At 47.1% G+C, this 15,566-nt stretch overlaps 2 protein-coding genes across 4 annotated transcripts; both read left to right on the top strand.

Annotated features, from left to right (window-relative positions):
• The first annotated feature begins 288 nt into the window (after window positions 1–288).
• On the top strand, window positions 289–3,094 carry LOC143484477 (uncharacterized). Of its 3 annotated transcripts, XM_076983213.1 has the most exons (6): window positions 310–438; window positions 834–1,011; window positions 1,188–1,532; window positions 1,793–2,059; window positions 2,188–2,340; window positions 2,441–3,094. In XM_076983213.1, the coding sequence occupies exons 3-6, from the start codon at window positions 1,241–1,243 to the stop codon at window positions 2,608–2,610; spliced, it is 882 nt and encodes a 293-aa protein (XP_076839328.1). In that variant the 5' UTR covers window positions 310–438; window positions 834–1,011; window positions 1,188–1,240; the 3' UTR covers window positions 2,611–3,094. The 3 variants fall into 3 exon arrangements, with proteins under 3 accessions (XP_076839327.1, XP_076839328.1, XP_076839329.1); XM_076983212.1 differs by lacking the exon at window positions 834–1,011 and having other exon boundaries at window positions 289–438; XM_076983214.1 differs by lacking the exon at window positions 834–1,011 and having other exon boundaries at window positions 318–454.
• Window positions 3,095–3,585: 491 nt separating this feature from the next.
• Window positions 3,586–15,537, top strand: gart (phosphoribosylglycinamide formyltransferase). The gene is made up of 22 exons (XM_076982497.1): window positions 3,586–3,885; window positions 5,198–5,348; window positions 5,651–5,746; window positions 5,872–6,046; window positions 6,339–6,450; window positions 6,920–6,988; window positions 7,063–7,188; window positions 7,412–7,499; window positions 7,711–7,796; window positions 8,242–8,410; window positions 8,856–9,090; window positions 10,382–10,476; window positions 11,047–11,156; window positions 11,546–11,744; window positions 11,827–12,078; window positions 12,366–12,518; window positions 12,703–12,906; window positions 13,185–13,337; window positions 13,538–13,668; window positions 14,144–14,285; window positions 15,020–15,135; window positions 15,346–15,537. Exons 2-22 carry the CDS (start codon window positions 5,204–5,206, stop codon window positions 15,535–15,537), a joined length of 3,048 nt encoding a protein of 1,015 aa, XP_076838612.1. The 5' UTR covers window positions 3,586–3,885; window positions 5,198–5,203.
• Window positions 15,538–15,566: the final 29 nt, after the last annotated feature.

Raw genomic sequence — 15,566 nt, 5'->3', positions numbered from 1 at the left:
AACAATGGGGTGATAATGTAATTCAGGAAGCCACTGAAAAGTCTCCTACGGAGAACAGGAAACAAACGCCGAATCTGTCTTCTAGACACCACAACACTACGGGTGTGATCAACTTTATAGTAAATGAACTTTGTCCCCCTTTCACCCAAAATGTTTCCCTTTCGACATATTTATATATGTGGATTAAACTGAGGAGGACGATAAAGATGTAAACACTGCCCCCGTGTGGTCAGATTTATTCTCCAGCGAACCTGTTTTGACTGACAGCACCCCGCACCAATCAGCACACACTAAATAGAACCTGTGGGCCGGTCCTCGGCGTTCAGCACTCCACAAGGGAAACACCAAACCAAAACAAATCCGGCACCTGAAGGATTACGCTGGTTTACAGTCTTCTGTTGCCGGAATGCTTCGCAGTATCCAGATGAAAAGCGAGTGGTTGGTACTTTAATATGTGTGTACTAGGCAGCTAGCTTTATAATGATGTGTAAAATGACATATACGACCACGTATCGAAAGCTATTGCTAACGCTAATTAATACTGAGCTTTTCTAAGAGCGTAGATGAAATATCAGTATTTTAGGCACTAAACAACCAGCATCTCTCACAATAACAGAGGCATTTACAAGTTAAATGAAGTCCGCAATAGCTAAATATACACATGCCTCTCTTCTCTCTCTCTCTCTCTCTCTCTCTCTCTCTCTCTCTCTCTCTCTCTCTCATATATATATATATATATATATATATATATATATATATATATGTGTGTGTGTGTGTGTGTGTGTGTGTCAAGAGTGCATGGTAAAATATTAAGCAGTGATGTTCTTTTGCAGAGGAGTAAATCTTCACCATTGCAGAATGAAAGACAAACAAACAAAACAAAAAAGGCCTACTTGCCCTCTTTTTAGACTACTGTTCTACAAGTGCATCCGTCTGTAGTAGACGGGATGGCATTCATGTTTTCCCACAGCTGCGACTTCACCTAGCTACATTTGCAATGCGCATTTATGTGTGAGTAATTACAAACTAGCGTATTTGAAATGTTCAGCACGTTTTTGGTCTACCAGGACTGACCATCTCAGTAAATCTGTTTAATTACCGTCATCAAAATAAAGACCAGCTTCTATTCTGTTTGTATTCTTTCATTCCTCACTGACATCCTGCTTTCTTTCTTGTGAAATCATAAGATCCTTGAATCCAAGTGGCGCCTGTAATCTTCAGCGGTCAGTTCGGTGCCAAGATGGAGGTGGTTCCTCCCGGTACCGAGAGAGAAGCGGCCCCCAGCCGTGGGCCAGAGGCCGCGCAGGAGGTCGGAGAGGCGCACTCAGCCATGCTGTGGTCCGTCCAGCAGGCGGTGGAGAGGCAGACCCTCCAGATCGGGGTGTCGGCGTGCGGCGCCACGGCTGTGGTGGACGTCCTCCAAGCCCTGGGGATCACGGTGACACCGGAGACGGCGGACCGCTGTGTGCAGACGAGACTGCGGAGGAACGCTTCCCCACTGCCCGATTACCTTCACTCACGCAGCCAAGCCGGTAAACCAGCTTGTGCTGCATGGGGAATATGTTAGCGGGTGGACCGATTTATCGTTTGTTATTGTGATACTGGGTTTAGTGATACTGATATCAAAGTGTTGAAGCTGATATCTTAACAAATTGTGCATTTATGGTTTAAAGTGTTATGGTGTTCTGAGAATGAGCTGGTTTGGGTGTGTTGGAGCAGGCGGAGCTCTGCAGAGGCGTTGCCCCCCCAGGACGGAGCTCCTGAAACCTGAAACGTCCATGCTTTCCTACAGGTGCCACCCACCATCAGCTGATCGCTGGAGCAGAGCAGGCCAGCGGGGGTCGAGTGCTGGGCAGGTTCTTCGGGTTCTACCCGGCCAGACGCGTAAAGCTGGTACCATGGCTGGCACGCTGGATCAGGCGTGGGGCCGTACCCGTGGCGACCATGAACATGCAGCGAGGAGTGGCTGAGGGGGAAGATATTCCTGATGCATGGCATCACCAGCTGATCTTTGGGGTGGGACCCAATGCTGTGTTCATGACCAATCCCCTGGACGTGGGTATGTGGAGTGGCGTTAATGGCCTGTGGTAATCATATCCAGTCCAGTTGTTAGTTGAATATTTTCTTTAGGTTTAGATGTGTTGATAATGACCAGCTGTTACCTGATCTGATGACTTGTGTCCGCAGTTGGAGAAGAGGAGGTACACACACGTCTGTGCAGTAAATCGGTGCTGCTGATTCGCCGTGAAGATGTCTTAAAGAGACTTGACCCAAACTACCCGCTTTCACTGATCTCAGATCAGCATGCTGACCCCCGTTGGAAAGATCTTGATGTGGAGGGTACTGTTTATTAGTCTACGGCACATTCACAACACTACATGATAAAAATGATAAGGTTCGACTTCTAAAACTGTTGGTATAATTGTTCATCACTTTCTAGGTCAAGTGAGACAGATGAGGAATGAGGAACACAGCCGTGATGAAGGCCAGCCAAAGATGACACACATAACGATCCCTGCAGCTTACAGTTCTGGAGTCACACTTTTTGCTCGGAGAGACTCGTCTGTAGGCCGGGACCTCCTCGCTGTCCCTGAACTGCCTTTGATGTGATTGGACGATGAGTGCACCTTTGTGGGAGTGGATTGGTCCCAGACACTGCTGCAGCGCTTCTGTGGCGTAATTTAAGTGTGTCAGTATTTTAAGCTCCATCCAGGATTTTGACAGTATCACAAAACCTCGATCCTCTCATTGCTGGGACAGACGGGATGCCTGTAATTTAACATCACTTGCAAGTTTTAGGATTTTTAAAATTTTCCATTTGTGAGCTACAGCAGTGTGCAGGTCTATGCTACATTTGGGTCCGCCTCCTGTGCATTTGTATGTAAAACACATTTGAGCTCAGTGAAACTGCTTTATTGGTGTTATTGTGACTGGAAACTGGACATGTGCATTGGTTCTAGTGTCCACTGATTTACACATCACACGTGTGGCAGGAGGTTTTAGTTCTCAGTTTTAGTGCAAAACCAAAATGCACACTGAAAACTGCCAAGTAATTCAAAGGACAATTGAAAATGATCATAAAAAAATAAATACATTTTTTAATTAAGAATGCAGTCTCTTTCTTTGCAAAGGTTTCTGGGTTACAATTCAAGTTCAGTTCAAGATGGCTTAAATGATTTGCTGGCTTTGTAAAAGACACACTGAGTCCTCACTTTTGCCTGAATTGGACTCACAATTGCACGCACACACACGTATGTACGAGGATATCACGAAGCCGAAACGGGTAGTGTTTAAAGTAGGGAGACCAAACGTCCGTATTTCCCGGGACATGTCCGTATTTCACGTCCTGTCCCGTGTTTTTTTAGGTGAGGTTTTTAAATGATGGTTTTTAAATGAAAATATAGTCACCCAAGTTTAAAGGCTTTTGGGAAGTTAATTAATTTGCTCAGAATATTGTATGAAACAGTCAAACTGACCTTTGCATGGTGCCGAATTAGGGTAATGTACATTGAACTACATTACCCATGATCACAAAAATACATCGCGGAAGGGGAAAAGGTAAGTAGACAAACATTGTGGATGCACATAACACAACACTGGGTTTTTTTTTTATTATTGAACGGGGTCATGTTTGTTTGTTTTTTTGTATGGAAATATGCAAAGTTGTAAACGTTTGCTAGATCTCATCAGCTAATCAGAACTCGGCTTGTAATCGGATTGTCCGCGTGCCTCGCGTGCCTCGCAGTGCACGTGCTTCCAGGTCTCGCAAACGCGCGCGCGCCTTCAATAAGCAGTGAGGTCTCTGGTGTGGACGCCGCTGCCCTGTGTCTCCGTGTCGTCGTGTCTCCGGGACAGGACATACCGGCGCATCAGCCCTCGTTTAAGGTGAGATACACCAGGAACTCTCCCTCCAACTTTTGTTTGCGGTAGCAAGTAATTAACCTGTTGCACATCCGTGTTTGCAAGAAAAGTAAAAGTTTTTCAGTGTGTGCATGAAGTGTTTGAAACTGGAGCGTTTAACGGGGTCAGTTAAGTTTAACGTGGTCATCTAGGGGTGTGTTCGCTTTTCTTTATAAACGCTTTTATTTGTAGCTGATTCGGCGTTAAAAGCTTAACGCGAGTCTTCCTGAACTAGTCAGACAAAATGAATTGGCCATCCTTGTTGGCTTTGAAATCCAGCCTCTAGATTGGTGCGATGTGCAGTTATTCTCATCAAACTTGTATAGGTTAGTAATTATAATAGTGATTCAATATAACCACGTGCATCATATCATGCAACATATGTGCATTGAAGCCTCCACGTATCTTCATGCTCAAGGGACCAGAGATATGATGTTTGTACAGTTTCACAACACGCGGGTTTGGCTGTCATAGGTCAACCGAAGGCCCACTTTAAGGATTAAGAACTAAACTTTAATCTTATGTTTAATCACAACATCTGAGGTGGTCAAAGTGATGACTGGACTCTGTTCAGTCAAGTACAGACTACTGGGCCAAACTGCAGGAGGTTCCAGGAGTGTGTGGATATGGTTCTTGTAGGCTTACTAATTGAGACCTGGTTTAATGAGGTATTAGTTTTAGTTGATCTGACATTTATGTTGGTGGATTTAGGGCCTATTAGCAACATGAAAGGTCACTGGTTTCCTCTGCCCAATAGAATGTGGGTTTTGCTATCAGGCAGATATTCCGTAGGTCAGATTTTACAAGTAATTAAACTTCCTACTTAAGACTGTTCAATAAAATGTTCTGTATAATCTTGCTACGCAGTGTTGTCATTTTGTGACTGTGTGCCATGTTCATTATGGCATCTTCAGAAAAATTCTAGTCTGATATCAAACATTTTTCCAACCTATTGAAGATTTTTAAGACATTACGGCTCTGTGATATGCCATCATGATTGTTTTATATGGTCACATGACAAAATGAATATGTTCAGCTCTCAGATTGCAAGAGTACCTCCGATTGGTCAAGCTTTGTCCTTTATTGATGAGGATTGGTCATTGTGCTCATATGGCACCCAATTGTCCTTGGTTAAATATCTCATTTGCATATTGTGGCCTTTTGAGATGCCATATCATAGACACTAATGTTGTGATGCATTGTGACACTCGACACAATATTTTTTTTTCTGCAATGGCTACGTATTCTCTGGGAGGGAGTCTGGACTGTGATTGGCCGAACCTCTCTTTGTTATCAGGTTGCCATGGCGGAGCGCGTGCTCATCGTTGGGAGTGGTGGGCGGGAACACGCGTTGGCGTGGAAGCTGGCTCAGTCGCCTCACGTCCAGCAGGTCCTGGTAGCCCCGGGCAACGCTGGCACGGCCAACTGCGGGAAGATCTCCAACTCTGGTGATGTTTACACAAACACGCACACTGACCAAACAATCCCCAACAACACACTCCTACTGCGATCCTGATGAGATGTAGTTTCTAATATTTAGTCTGGGGCCCATCAGATAATTACCAAACTTTCATCAGATAATTACCAAACATTAAGAACCATGTAATGTCCTGTGTCCTAAATTAGTTCAGTTCAGTCAGCCACTGATGTCTTTTAGCTAATCTAGTAGCTTGCGTTCTATTGAAAACAATTGCATGAACCTCTCGTTTGTCCTGTGTGTTGGTCCCTTGCTCCCCCCTTCATCTTCCAGCCGTGAGTGTGAGTAATCACGCCATCCTAGCACAGTACTGCAAAGACCATAATGTGGGGCTGGTGGTGGTCGGGCCAGAAGCTCCATTAGCTGCAGGTAAAAGCTTTTAACTCTGAGGCTGTGTGCACTTTCCTGTGCAGAATGACTTTACAATGCTTGTTTGCCATCCGCAACACCGCAGTGGGTCGAGCGGTACGTAGTGACGAGTCGTTCTGCCGTAGGCATGGTGGATGACCTCACGGCGCTGGGCGTGGCCTGCTTTGGGCCGACGGCCAAGGCCACGCAGCTGGAGGCCAGCAAAAGCTTCTCCAAGAGCTTCATGGATCGTCATGGCATCCCGACAGCACGATGGAGCTCCTTCACTGAGCCGCAGGAGGCCTGCGACTACATTCGGGGGTGAGGGGCGGGGCCACGCTTCTGTGGGGGTCGTTTGAGGCTGGTGGGATCTGCTTGAGGTTCAGTGGGGACCTTCATTTGTGTCCCCGTATCAAGACTGCTCTGGTTAGACAATGCTCTTCAGGTTTACACACACACACAGCTTTGTTGGGTCTTCTCAATAGCACGGTACTCCTATCGGAGGCCGATGAACCCCACAACCAGCTCGGTCGTAAAGATTGACCCAACAAAACCAGTATGGACCCTGCCGAAGGTGTGCTGATGTCACTGTGTGTGGGACTCTTTGGTGCAGGGCTTCTTTCCCGGCCCTGGTGGTGAAGGCCAGCGGTCTGGCAGCAGGGAAGGGCGTGGTAGTGGCGGCCGATAAGGACGAGGCCTGCCGGGCAGTGCTGGACATCATGAAGGTCAGTGAGTCCACGTTCGATCTTCACCGCACTTTTGTCCTGCTGTTTCCCGACTGCTCCTTCTCGCCCGAGAGTAACATTGGTCCTCAAAACCTTCTGCGCTAGAAGTGTTCAGGACTTTTCTTAGGATGAAGATGAACGCACCTTCCTACGAAATGTCATATACTGCTACAGATCTCATATTTTTCCCCTGATTTTGATCTTGCATATTAATATATATATAAACGTCATGCCTTGTTGACCCACATTTATTTATTTGTGTGGTTTGCGCGTTATATGAAAGCACAAAACAAAACTCATCAGGTCTGTGATCGCTCACATCTGTCATCTTTGAAGATTTATTACAGAGATGCATAACGATCAGAACAGCGTGCAGGCCCAAGTAAAGTTCTCCACACTGGAGGCGTTTATACGTGAGCGTGGCTGGCATTTAACACCGTGGAACGTTTTATACTCCCTGATATCCTAGGACAAGACCTTCGGCTCGGCGGGTGACACCGTGGTGGTTGAGGAACTGCTCGAGGGAGAGGAAGTCTCTGTGAGTGTGATGTCAGACTCGCACATTTCAAACACGCAAGCGCTCGTCCGCCAACGTGTCCGTGTTCCTGTTAGTGTTTGTGTTTCAGCGACGGGTCCACCGTGGCTGCTATGCCCCCAGCCCAGGACCACAAGAGACTCCTGGATGGAGACCATGGTCCAAACACCGGGGGAATGGGGGCTTACTGCCCTACCCCGCAGGTAAACGGAGATCTTCATGCTTTAATGTGTGTGTGTGTGTGTGTGTGTGTGTGTGTGTGTGTGTGTGTGTGTGTGTGTGTGTGTGTGTGTGTGTGTGTGTGTGTGTGTGTGTGAAGCTGCATACTTTTGTAAGCTATACAAGTTCAGCGAATGGTGAGGGTCTATACGTTGAAGTCCATCATGCCTTCTGGGTCATTGTTGGTGCGTTCGTGTGTGCACACAGGTGTCTGAAGATATACTTGAACACATCAAAACCACTGTCCTACAGAAGACTGTGGATGGCATGAATGAAGAAGGCACCCCATATGTGGGTATGTGATTAAACGCACGGATTCTTGCACACGTAAATGTATTTGCTAAATAATGTAGCAGTTCGAGTGTCATTACTTTGTTGTCCTTTCAACCCTCCTTGACCCCCCCCTACCTCAAACAAGATCTTGTGTAAGGTACAAGAAAAGGTATAATGACGCCCTTTTAAAAGTCTGTTTAAACAGCGCTGACCTTTGAACCCCTACTGGCTAGGTGTGCTTTATGCGGGCCTGATGTTGACCAAGCAGGGGCCAAAGGTGCTGGAGTTCAACTGTCGCTTTGGCGATCCTGAGTGTCAGGTCTGTGTGGGACGTTTAATCTTTCACCATGCAATACAGTGACCGCCTTGCATTGTTTACGTTTTAATTCGCGTTACCGATTGTTGTAAGGGAGAAAATATATTGTTAGGGGAAAAATATATTTTAGCTGGTCATTTTGCTGATTGTGATGGTAGTAGGTTTGCGATTTGTATCATTGTGTGTGATATTTGGTTCCCCAGCTTGTTTTAATAATATAAGACTTAGAGTTACAACATTTGGACAAAACTGACACTTTTTGGATTGCATGAGCACTGTGATCAATCAAAATGGGCACACAGAACTGTATTATGGGTGGAGCTACAGTTTAAATGCGTTTAAATTCTTAACTGCAAAAGTTAAATTTGAATGGATAGTCTGGAGCATAAATGCACCAGCATATTCTCCCAGCAGTCTGATGGTGTGATGGTCTTGCGTTTGCTCTCAGGTGCTGCTGCCCCTGCTGAAGAGTGATCTCTACGAGGTACTGAAGAACACGCTGCAGGCTAACCTGGCTAGCAGCGCCCCCGTCTGGTTGGAGGACAGTGCTGCCGTAACCGTGGTGATGGCCAGCGACGGGTACCCCGGGGCCTACAAGAAGGGTGTGGAGATCACAGGTGAAGAACTTCAGGCACATGACTGCCTCGGGTCACTCAGTGCAGCAAAGCTTCTGCGTTTTAACGTTCTGGACAGTCCAGAGCAGCGAGGGAGAGCCTCCATACCCTGTCCTGCTATGGCCCACCCCTCCAGACACGCACACTCGGCACTTTAAACCACGCTTCCATGTGCCACATGCATACATATGCTATGCCAAATGATTGACAGGTGTGCAAGACCTTTGATGATTAGTTAATATGGCTGGACCATGTTGAGACGTTTAGTTACTGTTTAGAGAGTCTACAAAAAATTGGCTTTGGAGCTTTAAGACTATTCCATTCAAAGTAAAATTATTTTCTGAGTGGTCTCAGTATTTTTAAATGACAGTATATTTGTTATTTTTTGTATACATGGTTTGAAATGATATAAAATGGAAAGTTCTTAACTACTTTTGTGTTTGTGTAGGTCTCTCTCAGGTTACAGAGATGGATCTTCAGGTGTTCCATGCTGGAACTGCCATAAAAGAAGGGGGCGGGATTGTGACCAATGGTGGGCGTGTCCTGACGGTCACAGCAGTCCGGCCCACTTTGGAGAGCGCCCTGCACAGCGTTAATCGGGGCGTGGCTGCGGTGGGCTTCCCGAACGCTGTATACCGCCGCGATATTGGCCACCGCGCCATTGCGTACCTCAGCGGTGACAGGTGTGTGTGAGGAGCTGGTGATTGAGTCACTGAAAACACTCGTACGATGTGAACAGAGGATTGTTCTCGTCATAGTAGGAGTGTTTTCAGTGTCTCGGCCTAGGTAATAACATCACTGATGAATTGGCAGAATCTGTGATTTTCGTGGCTAGGCCGTCCTCAAAATGAAAAGCATGGCAAAGGCTGTGAAGCATATGTGGACGTAGAGTAAGAAACAGAAACCCCTAAAAAGCCCACCCAGTGTTCGTCTTTTGCTCTTCACGATTTGCGATGGCAGTCTCTCTGTCTGTTCCTTCACTGGTGCTCGGTGTCGGTCCACAGAACCGCTTTTGGCTGGGGATGGTGCCAGACTGTTCTTCACCCAGTAATGATGAAATGTGTGAACAACCACAACCTTGCAGCAACCATGTCTGTGTTGAGGATGGTCTACCACGTATGAATGGTGGTCAGGAGATGAACAGTGTAGAGCAGGGGTACTCAACTGGCGGACCCGAACGCAGTCCTGTCCGGACCCAATCTCATTCCTGATTAACTGGATACGGACCAAAACAAAACCGTAGCATTTATTTCAGGGCTATTGAAAAAACACTCCGTCACGAGTGTTACGTTCGCCACCCCCGCTCAACAACTTACGTTCGTCACCAACATCACACCCCCCCCTCCCCCCCGCTCAACAACTTGCGTTCACCACCCCCGCCCGCACCGGACCTCGGGTCACAGGTATCTGCCAAAATTGGACCGCGGACAAATTTAGTTGAGTACGCCTGGTGTAGAGGATGGTGGGCAGAAGATGCATTCGGATGTTCTGGAGACCGTAATGCTCCTCACACCTGTGGGCGGAGCTGATGAGGGGCCAAATGAGTTTAGGAACCAGCTTGACTGTTACATTTCATTCTGTTTATTTCATTACAGTCAAAAACATGCAGATTACCTGTACACTACTATTGCACGAGTACGTCTTGTATAGTTGGTTAAGATAAACAAGATAAATGTGGGTTTATTTCACAATCATTTCTTGCAGCAGTGCGGCTGATTTGAGGATAGCACTGTTGTGTATTCTGGGCTTGTGCATGAAGATTCTCCTTTTTAATTTTCTGAATAAACAAACTCCTCCACCCTCTGTATTCATTTCTGCTCATTACCTGCATCAGTTCACAAGAACAAATTCTAATGGATTCTACTGAACACGGTTTAGCTTTACGAAAACTACTTCAGCTCATCGTTCTGTCATCAGAAGCCTAAAGGCAGTGTTGACACCCCCCCCCCCCCCCCCCCTCTGTCCATCTCACAGAAGTCTGACCTATAAGGACAGTGGAGTGGACATAGCAGCAGGCAACAGGCTGGTGGACATGATCAAGCCCCTGGCCAAGGCCACGTCTCGCACAGGTACTTGCGTCAACCCCACCTTCATAAACACGGGGCGTGGCTTAAGTCGATCAGCATTTTAGATGACCCATTCGTGCGTGTATCGAATGAGATGTTTCTGATGCTGAGGTCCACAGTATTTATGTCTGTCAAAATGTCTCTTTCACCCCAAATGTGCTTGAAGGCAAATCGAAAGGTCTTTTTGAGAACTTTATTTACAGTCTGGACTTTTAATAACTGTTGGGAAATGTCTGGTTTCACCATCACACACACATTTCTGGTGCTCTTGCCGAGGTTCACGCCATCTCGCAGTAGAGGCGATTCCTTTATCCTTCAGCAGGCTTCTGCTCCCCATGCCACTAACGTCATTTGTAGATAAGGCAGCAATCACGCCCGGCTTCACAGCTGGTTCCGCTGGCAAATATGTACTCCACCCACCAGACCAAAGAACCAGCTCCCTGCCATGGCAACTCCAACATATTCTCCCCTCCCCTCGCATCATATCTGGTGTGGTTGATCATCTGACTGGAGCCATCTCACTCGGCCCAGAGCACAAAGGTTCGGTTTGTTGACCTCTGCTCTTGTCTTCAGGCTGCAATGCTGACCTCGGGGGCTTTGCTGGGCTCTTTGATCTTAAGGCTGCCGGGTTCGTCGACCCTGTTCTTGTAGCTGGAACTGATGGGGTTGGCACCAAACTCAAGGTACTCGCGGTCTTCTCTAGACAGAAATCTTTCCTTTTGTCTAGTTGGGAGTAGGGTTGGGCGATATGTCAGTGATCTCATGATCTTTTCACAATATAATATATGTATTGGTATGTTTTATGATGAATGATTTTATTTCTCCTATAAAAAAAAACTGAAGGAAAAGTCAAACAGTTGGTGAAGGGTTTTTTTTTTGTTTTGTTAAATAAATGCATAAGCAGTGATGGCACAGTGGGGTTATTTTCTACCTACTTGTTACTAAACAGTTTGACTGTATTGGTGTGATTGATCTGTCTGGGGTTTACAGGCTCCCAGATGGTCAATGTTTTGACGCTGTTATAGGAGTATTGTTTTAGTGTCCCATATATTTTCTCTCTACATGCATCTAGATCGCGCAAGCATGTAACATCCATAACACGCTGGGTCAGGACCTGGTGGCCATGTGCGTCAATGATGTTCTGGCCCAGGGGGCGGAGCCTCTCTTCTTCCTGGACTATTTTTCCTGTGGGCACCTGGATGTGGACGTGGCCTCATCTGTAATAGGCGGGATTGCAGAGGCGTGTCAGATGGCAGGATGCGCCTTATTGGGTGAGCGTAGCTGTCGGGCGTTGATTTTCCGCGGGGTGTAGGGAGGCGCGTCTGTTGATGACCGGCATGCGCACGTCTTCAGGTGGTGAGACGGCGGAGATGCCGGGCGTGTACGGACCGGGGGAGTACGACCTGGCTGGGTTCTGCGTGGGGGCCACGGAGCGCGGCTCACTTCTGCCCAGGGTCGACGACATCCAGCCGGGGGACGCCCTGATCGGCGTGGCCTCCTCCGGGGTGCACAGCAACGGCTTCAGTCTGGTGAGAAAGATCCTGGAGCGGACCGGCCTCCAGTACAGCTCGCCGGCCCCGTTTGGACGACCCGGACAAACCATTGGTGAGCGTTTTTGTGAAGGGATTTGCCTGTTTGGCTGCAGCTTATAAACATCCGTTCTCTGTGTCTGCTGTGCCTGTAGATTTTACCTAGGTTCATTGTCTCTGCGCAATTTACATTAATTTAAAATATCTTTAGAAAGATCTTTAAGCTCTTTACGAACTTGTGTTTAAATTTTTTTCAGTGTCTCTAGTTTAAAATACATCCAACTGACTTTTAGTTCGTAAGGCTGCTAGATGGCGGCAAATTGCACTTTGATCTTCAAACGTTTGTTTCTTTTGCATATTTAGGTGAAGTGCTGCTAACTCCCACGAAAATCTATAGCCGCTTTCTCCAGCCAATCCTGCGCAGCGGTACAGTGAAGGCCTACGCCCACATCACAGGGGGTGGTCTCTTGGAGAACATCCCCCGCGTTCTTCCCAAAGATCTGGCCGTAGACCTGGGTGAGACGAAAAAAAGTGGTGGTGATGCCTTTTGTGACTAGGTTAATATAAGTATAAGACACATTTGCTTAAAAAAGTCCCTCTACTGCATATGTTGGAGTAGAATAGCCATCAGAAGCCGTAAAACATTATGGAGCACCGTTGCCCACATCGAGGCCGATCTTGGTTTCGTTCCCTCTCCCAGATGCAACACGTTGGCGGATCCCACCGATCTTTCCCTGGCTCCAGAAGGAGGGGTCCCTCTCCGAGGAGGAGATGGCCCGCACGTTCAACTGTGGTCTGGGGGCGGTGCTGGTGGTGGGCTCGCGGGACGCCTCCAGAGTCCTCAGGCAGGTGCAGGCCCAGGAGGAGGCCTGGCTCGTGGGCTCACTCGCCCATAAACAGCCTGGTGAGCATGTCAAGAGAGCAGGTTACACCTTATTGATATTTGGAGGCATGACTGTGTCTGCTTCTTGTCTCAGTTTCCCCGCAATTTGGGTGTTTTCAGTGTTATCCTCTAAGGTTAGAGATACAAACGTAAAGGCCACTTGAGTAGTGTGTACTAAGGGAGTAAGGAATGACTCAATATAACACCTTGGACTTGTGAATGTCTGTAGGAGATCTACTGGGATACTTGTGGTCTAATAATTGATTTACGTCACCGGTTCACTGATTTTGTATAAATAGGTGCAGACACTGTGGTCATCAGAAACCTGGAGCATAGTCTGAGAGCAGGCCCCAGCCATACTCTAGACACCAGTGAGCTGCTGAATGGGGCTTCTCACACCAATCCCAGTCCCCACAAGAGGACCAGAGTGGCGGTGCTCATCTCCGGGACTGGTGGGTGTCCTCAGCTACGTCCGAAGCCAAATTCGAGTGTGGACGTTCAAAATTTGGCAGTTCTTATCTAGAGAGCTTGTACATAAATGTATCTGTCTGATATCTGGAATATAACCTACGACGTTGTTGCCAGCACCTTGCTCTACTAGCTCAGCGTTGCGCTAATGTTGTGTAATATTTTTCTTCTGCATGTATAATAGGGACCAACCTTCAGGCCCTGATGGAACAGACTAAGAAGCCGTCCAGCTCTGCGGAGATTGTGGTGGTTATTTCCAATCGGCCAGGGGTGCTGGGCCTGAAGAGGGCGTCCATGGCAGGCATCCAGACGCGGGTACTCGCCTCGCAGAACTTCACCTTCCCACTAGAGGGCGCTTTTGTGCCGGCCTCTTGGTCAATGTATAAGGCCCATTACTCAGATCTGATGGGACCTACCATGAGATTTTATGTGCAGTTGAGTGGAGCTGAGATTAATCTGCTGTGTCTTAATTGCTGACATACAAGTTAGTGAAGAGCTGACATTAATAACTAAAAGGTTTGTTGTATTTAATGCTACAAGGCGTATGAAATTAAATCTGCCTAGAGAAATATTAACCAGTTTACATCATGAGGGAATTTGACCAGCACATAAATTGTGGGATACCACAGACTTTGTGATCAGTTAACTCCAATAAAGGGTAGAATGGAGGCTTTAAATGTCAAAACCACGTTAACTGTGCCCGTCTGCTAAACGGTGTCCGTTTCTCAGAAACCACGATCGGCCGCAGTGACATCCTGCTAATGCGTTTGTGCTGACACAAACCTCTTAGGTTGTGGACCATAAACTGTACGGGAGCCGCGCAGAGTTCGACGGCACCATCGACCGCGTTCTGGAGGAGTTTGGGGTGGAGGTGGTGTGTCTGGCTGGCTTCATGAGAATCCTGACTGGCCCGTTCGTCAGGAAATGGAACGGTATGGCACCAGAACGGTTTGTGTGCATGAACAAGATGAACGGCCATTTTGTATATAGTATAATGGTATAGTATATTGTATTGGTGATTTATAACATTACTTTCTAGCACATTCACAAAGCATCACTCAGTCTGTTGTGATCTGGCATTCAGGTATCTGGTGGGTGATGATGTATTGGTGTATCGTCAGTAATTTCTAACTGTCCAATGGCCCTTTCTGGAACAAGCTGTTCTGAGAACAGATGGATGTGCTGAAGATATATATAGATATAGATATCTCCAGCACATCCATATGTAATATATTTACACACACATATAAAGTCATATGGATACAAACATTTACACACGCGTGTGTGTGTAGGTCTCCCTTCAACTGTATTCTTAGTTACACTGACTTTGAAGCATCTTTTCAGCAGTTCTTCATGGTAAAGATGCACATTTAATAAAAGGCCTGTTCAGATTAGGCTTTACCTGCATTTTTTAAAAAGCTTACATAAACAATACTTCCATACATTCAGGAAGGAGACCGATTATCAAGGATCATTATCAGTGATCTGTGTCCAAGAATCCAGTAGTCGGTTAACTGGCTTGTGCTTGGGGTGCAACACATGCCTCAAATGTGGCTTACAGTTGACTTTGAAGCGTACGACAGTAATACCCCACTGTAACAGGCACTACTAGAGTCAACCTCTCGTCAGTTACACCGTAACAATGTGTTGGTCTTCTGGACAACAGGGAAGCTTATGAACATCCATCCTTCACTGCTGCCCTCCTTCAAAGGCGTGAACGCCCAGAAACAGGCGCTGCTCGCCGGGGCTCGGATCACGGGCTGCACCGTGCACTTTGTGGCTGTGAGTAGACTTCCATCAGACAGCTGTGGTCTTGCATTAAAGTGTGTGTGTGTATTTTCTTTGTCAACTAAGGGGTTTCATCTTTGAACTTTGGGTTCCTTTTTGCCACGGAAGAGCAACACCCAAATAAAGTATTTCCAAAATACATCAGGCTTTATTCGACTCTGAGCTTTATTAATTCTCTTTGTATGCATCATTTTGAACCAACAGGAGGAGGTGGATGCAGGGGCCATCATTGCACAGGAGGCGGTCCCTATCCTCATGAATGACACGGAGGAGAGCCTATCGGAGCGCATCCGAGAGGCGGAGCACCGGGCCTTCCCTGCTGCTTTAGAGCTGGTGGCGAGCGGGACTGTCCGGCTCGGGGAAGAGGGGCGTGTCGTGTGGAGCCAATCAGCATAGAGGCCTGGACCACGATGGCCAATGATCAG

Source organism: Brachyhypopomus gauderio, chromosome 20 (assembly GCF_052324685.1).
Source record: "Brachyhypopomus gauderio isolate BG-103 chromosome 20, BGAUD_0.2, whole genome shotgun sequence".
In the NCBI taxonomy this organism is placed as follows: domain Eukaryota; kingdom Metazoa; phylum Chordata; class Actinopteri; order Gymnotiformes; family Hypopomidae; genus Brachyhypopomus; species Brachyhypopomus gauderio.
The sequence above is the reverse complement of the archived record's forward strand: the minus strand, read 5'-3'. Positions and strand labels throughout refer to the sequence as shown.

Excerpts from the sequence above, each read along its gene's own strand:
- LOC143484477 (XM_076983212.1), top strand. The coding sequence starts at position 1,241 with ATGGAGGTGGTTCCTCCCGGTACCGAGAGAGAAGCGGCCCCCAGCCGT. Across the intron at positions 2,060-2,187 it reads GACCAATCCCCTGGACGTGG|TTGGAGAAGAGGAGGTACAC; the intron begins GTATGTGGAGTG and ends TTGTGTCCGCAG. Across the intron at positions 2,341-2,440 it reads GAAAGATCTTGATGTGGAGG|GTCAAGTGAGACAGATGAGG; the intron begins GTACTGTTTATT and ends ATCACTTTCTAG.
- gart (XM_076982497.1), top strand. The coding sequence starts at position 5,204 with ATGGCGGAGCGCGTGCTCATCGTTGGGAGTGGTGGGCGGGAACACGCG. Across the intron at positions 7,797-8,241 it reads TTGGCGATCCTGAGTGTCAG|GTGCTGCTGCCCCTGCTGAA; the intron begins GTCTGTGTGGGA and ends GTTTGCTCTCAG. Across the intron at positions 9,091-10,381 it reads GCGTACCTCAGCGGTGACAG|AAGTCTGACCTATAAGGACA; the intron begins GTGTGTGTGAGG and ends TCCATCTCACAG.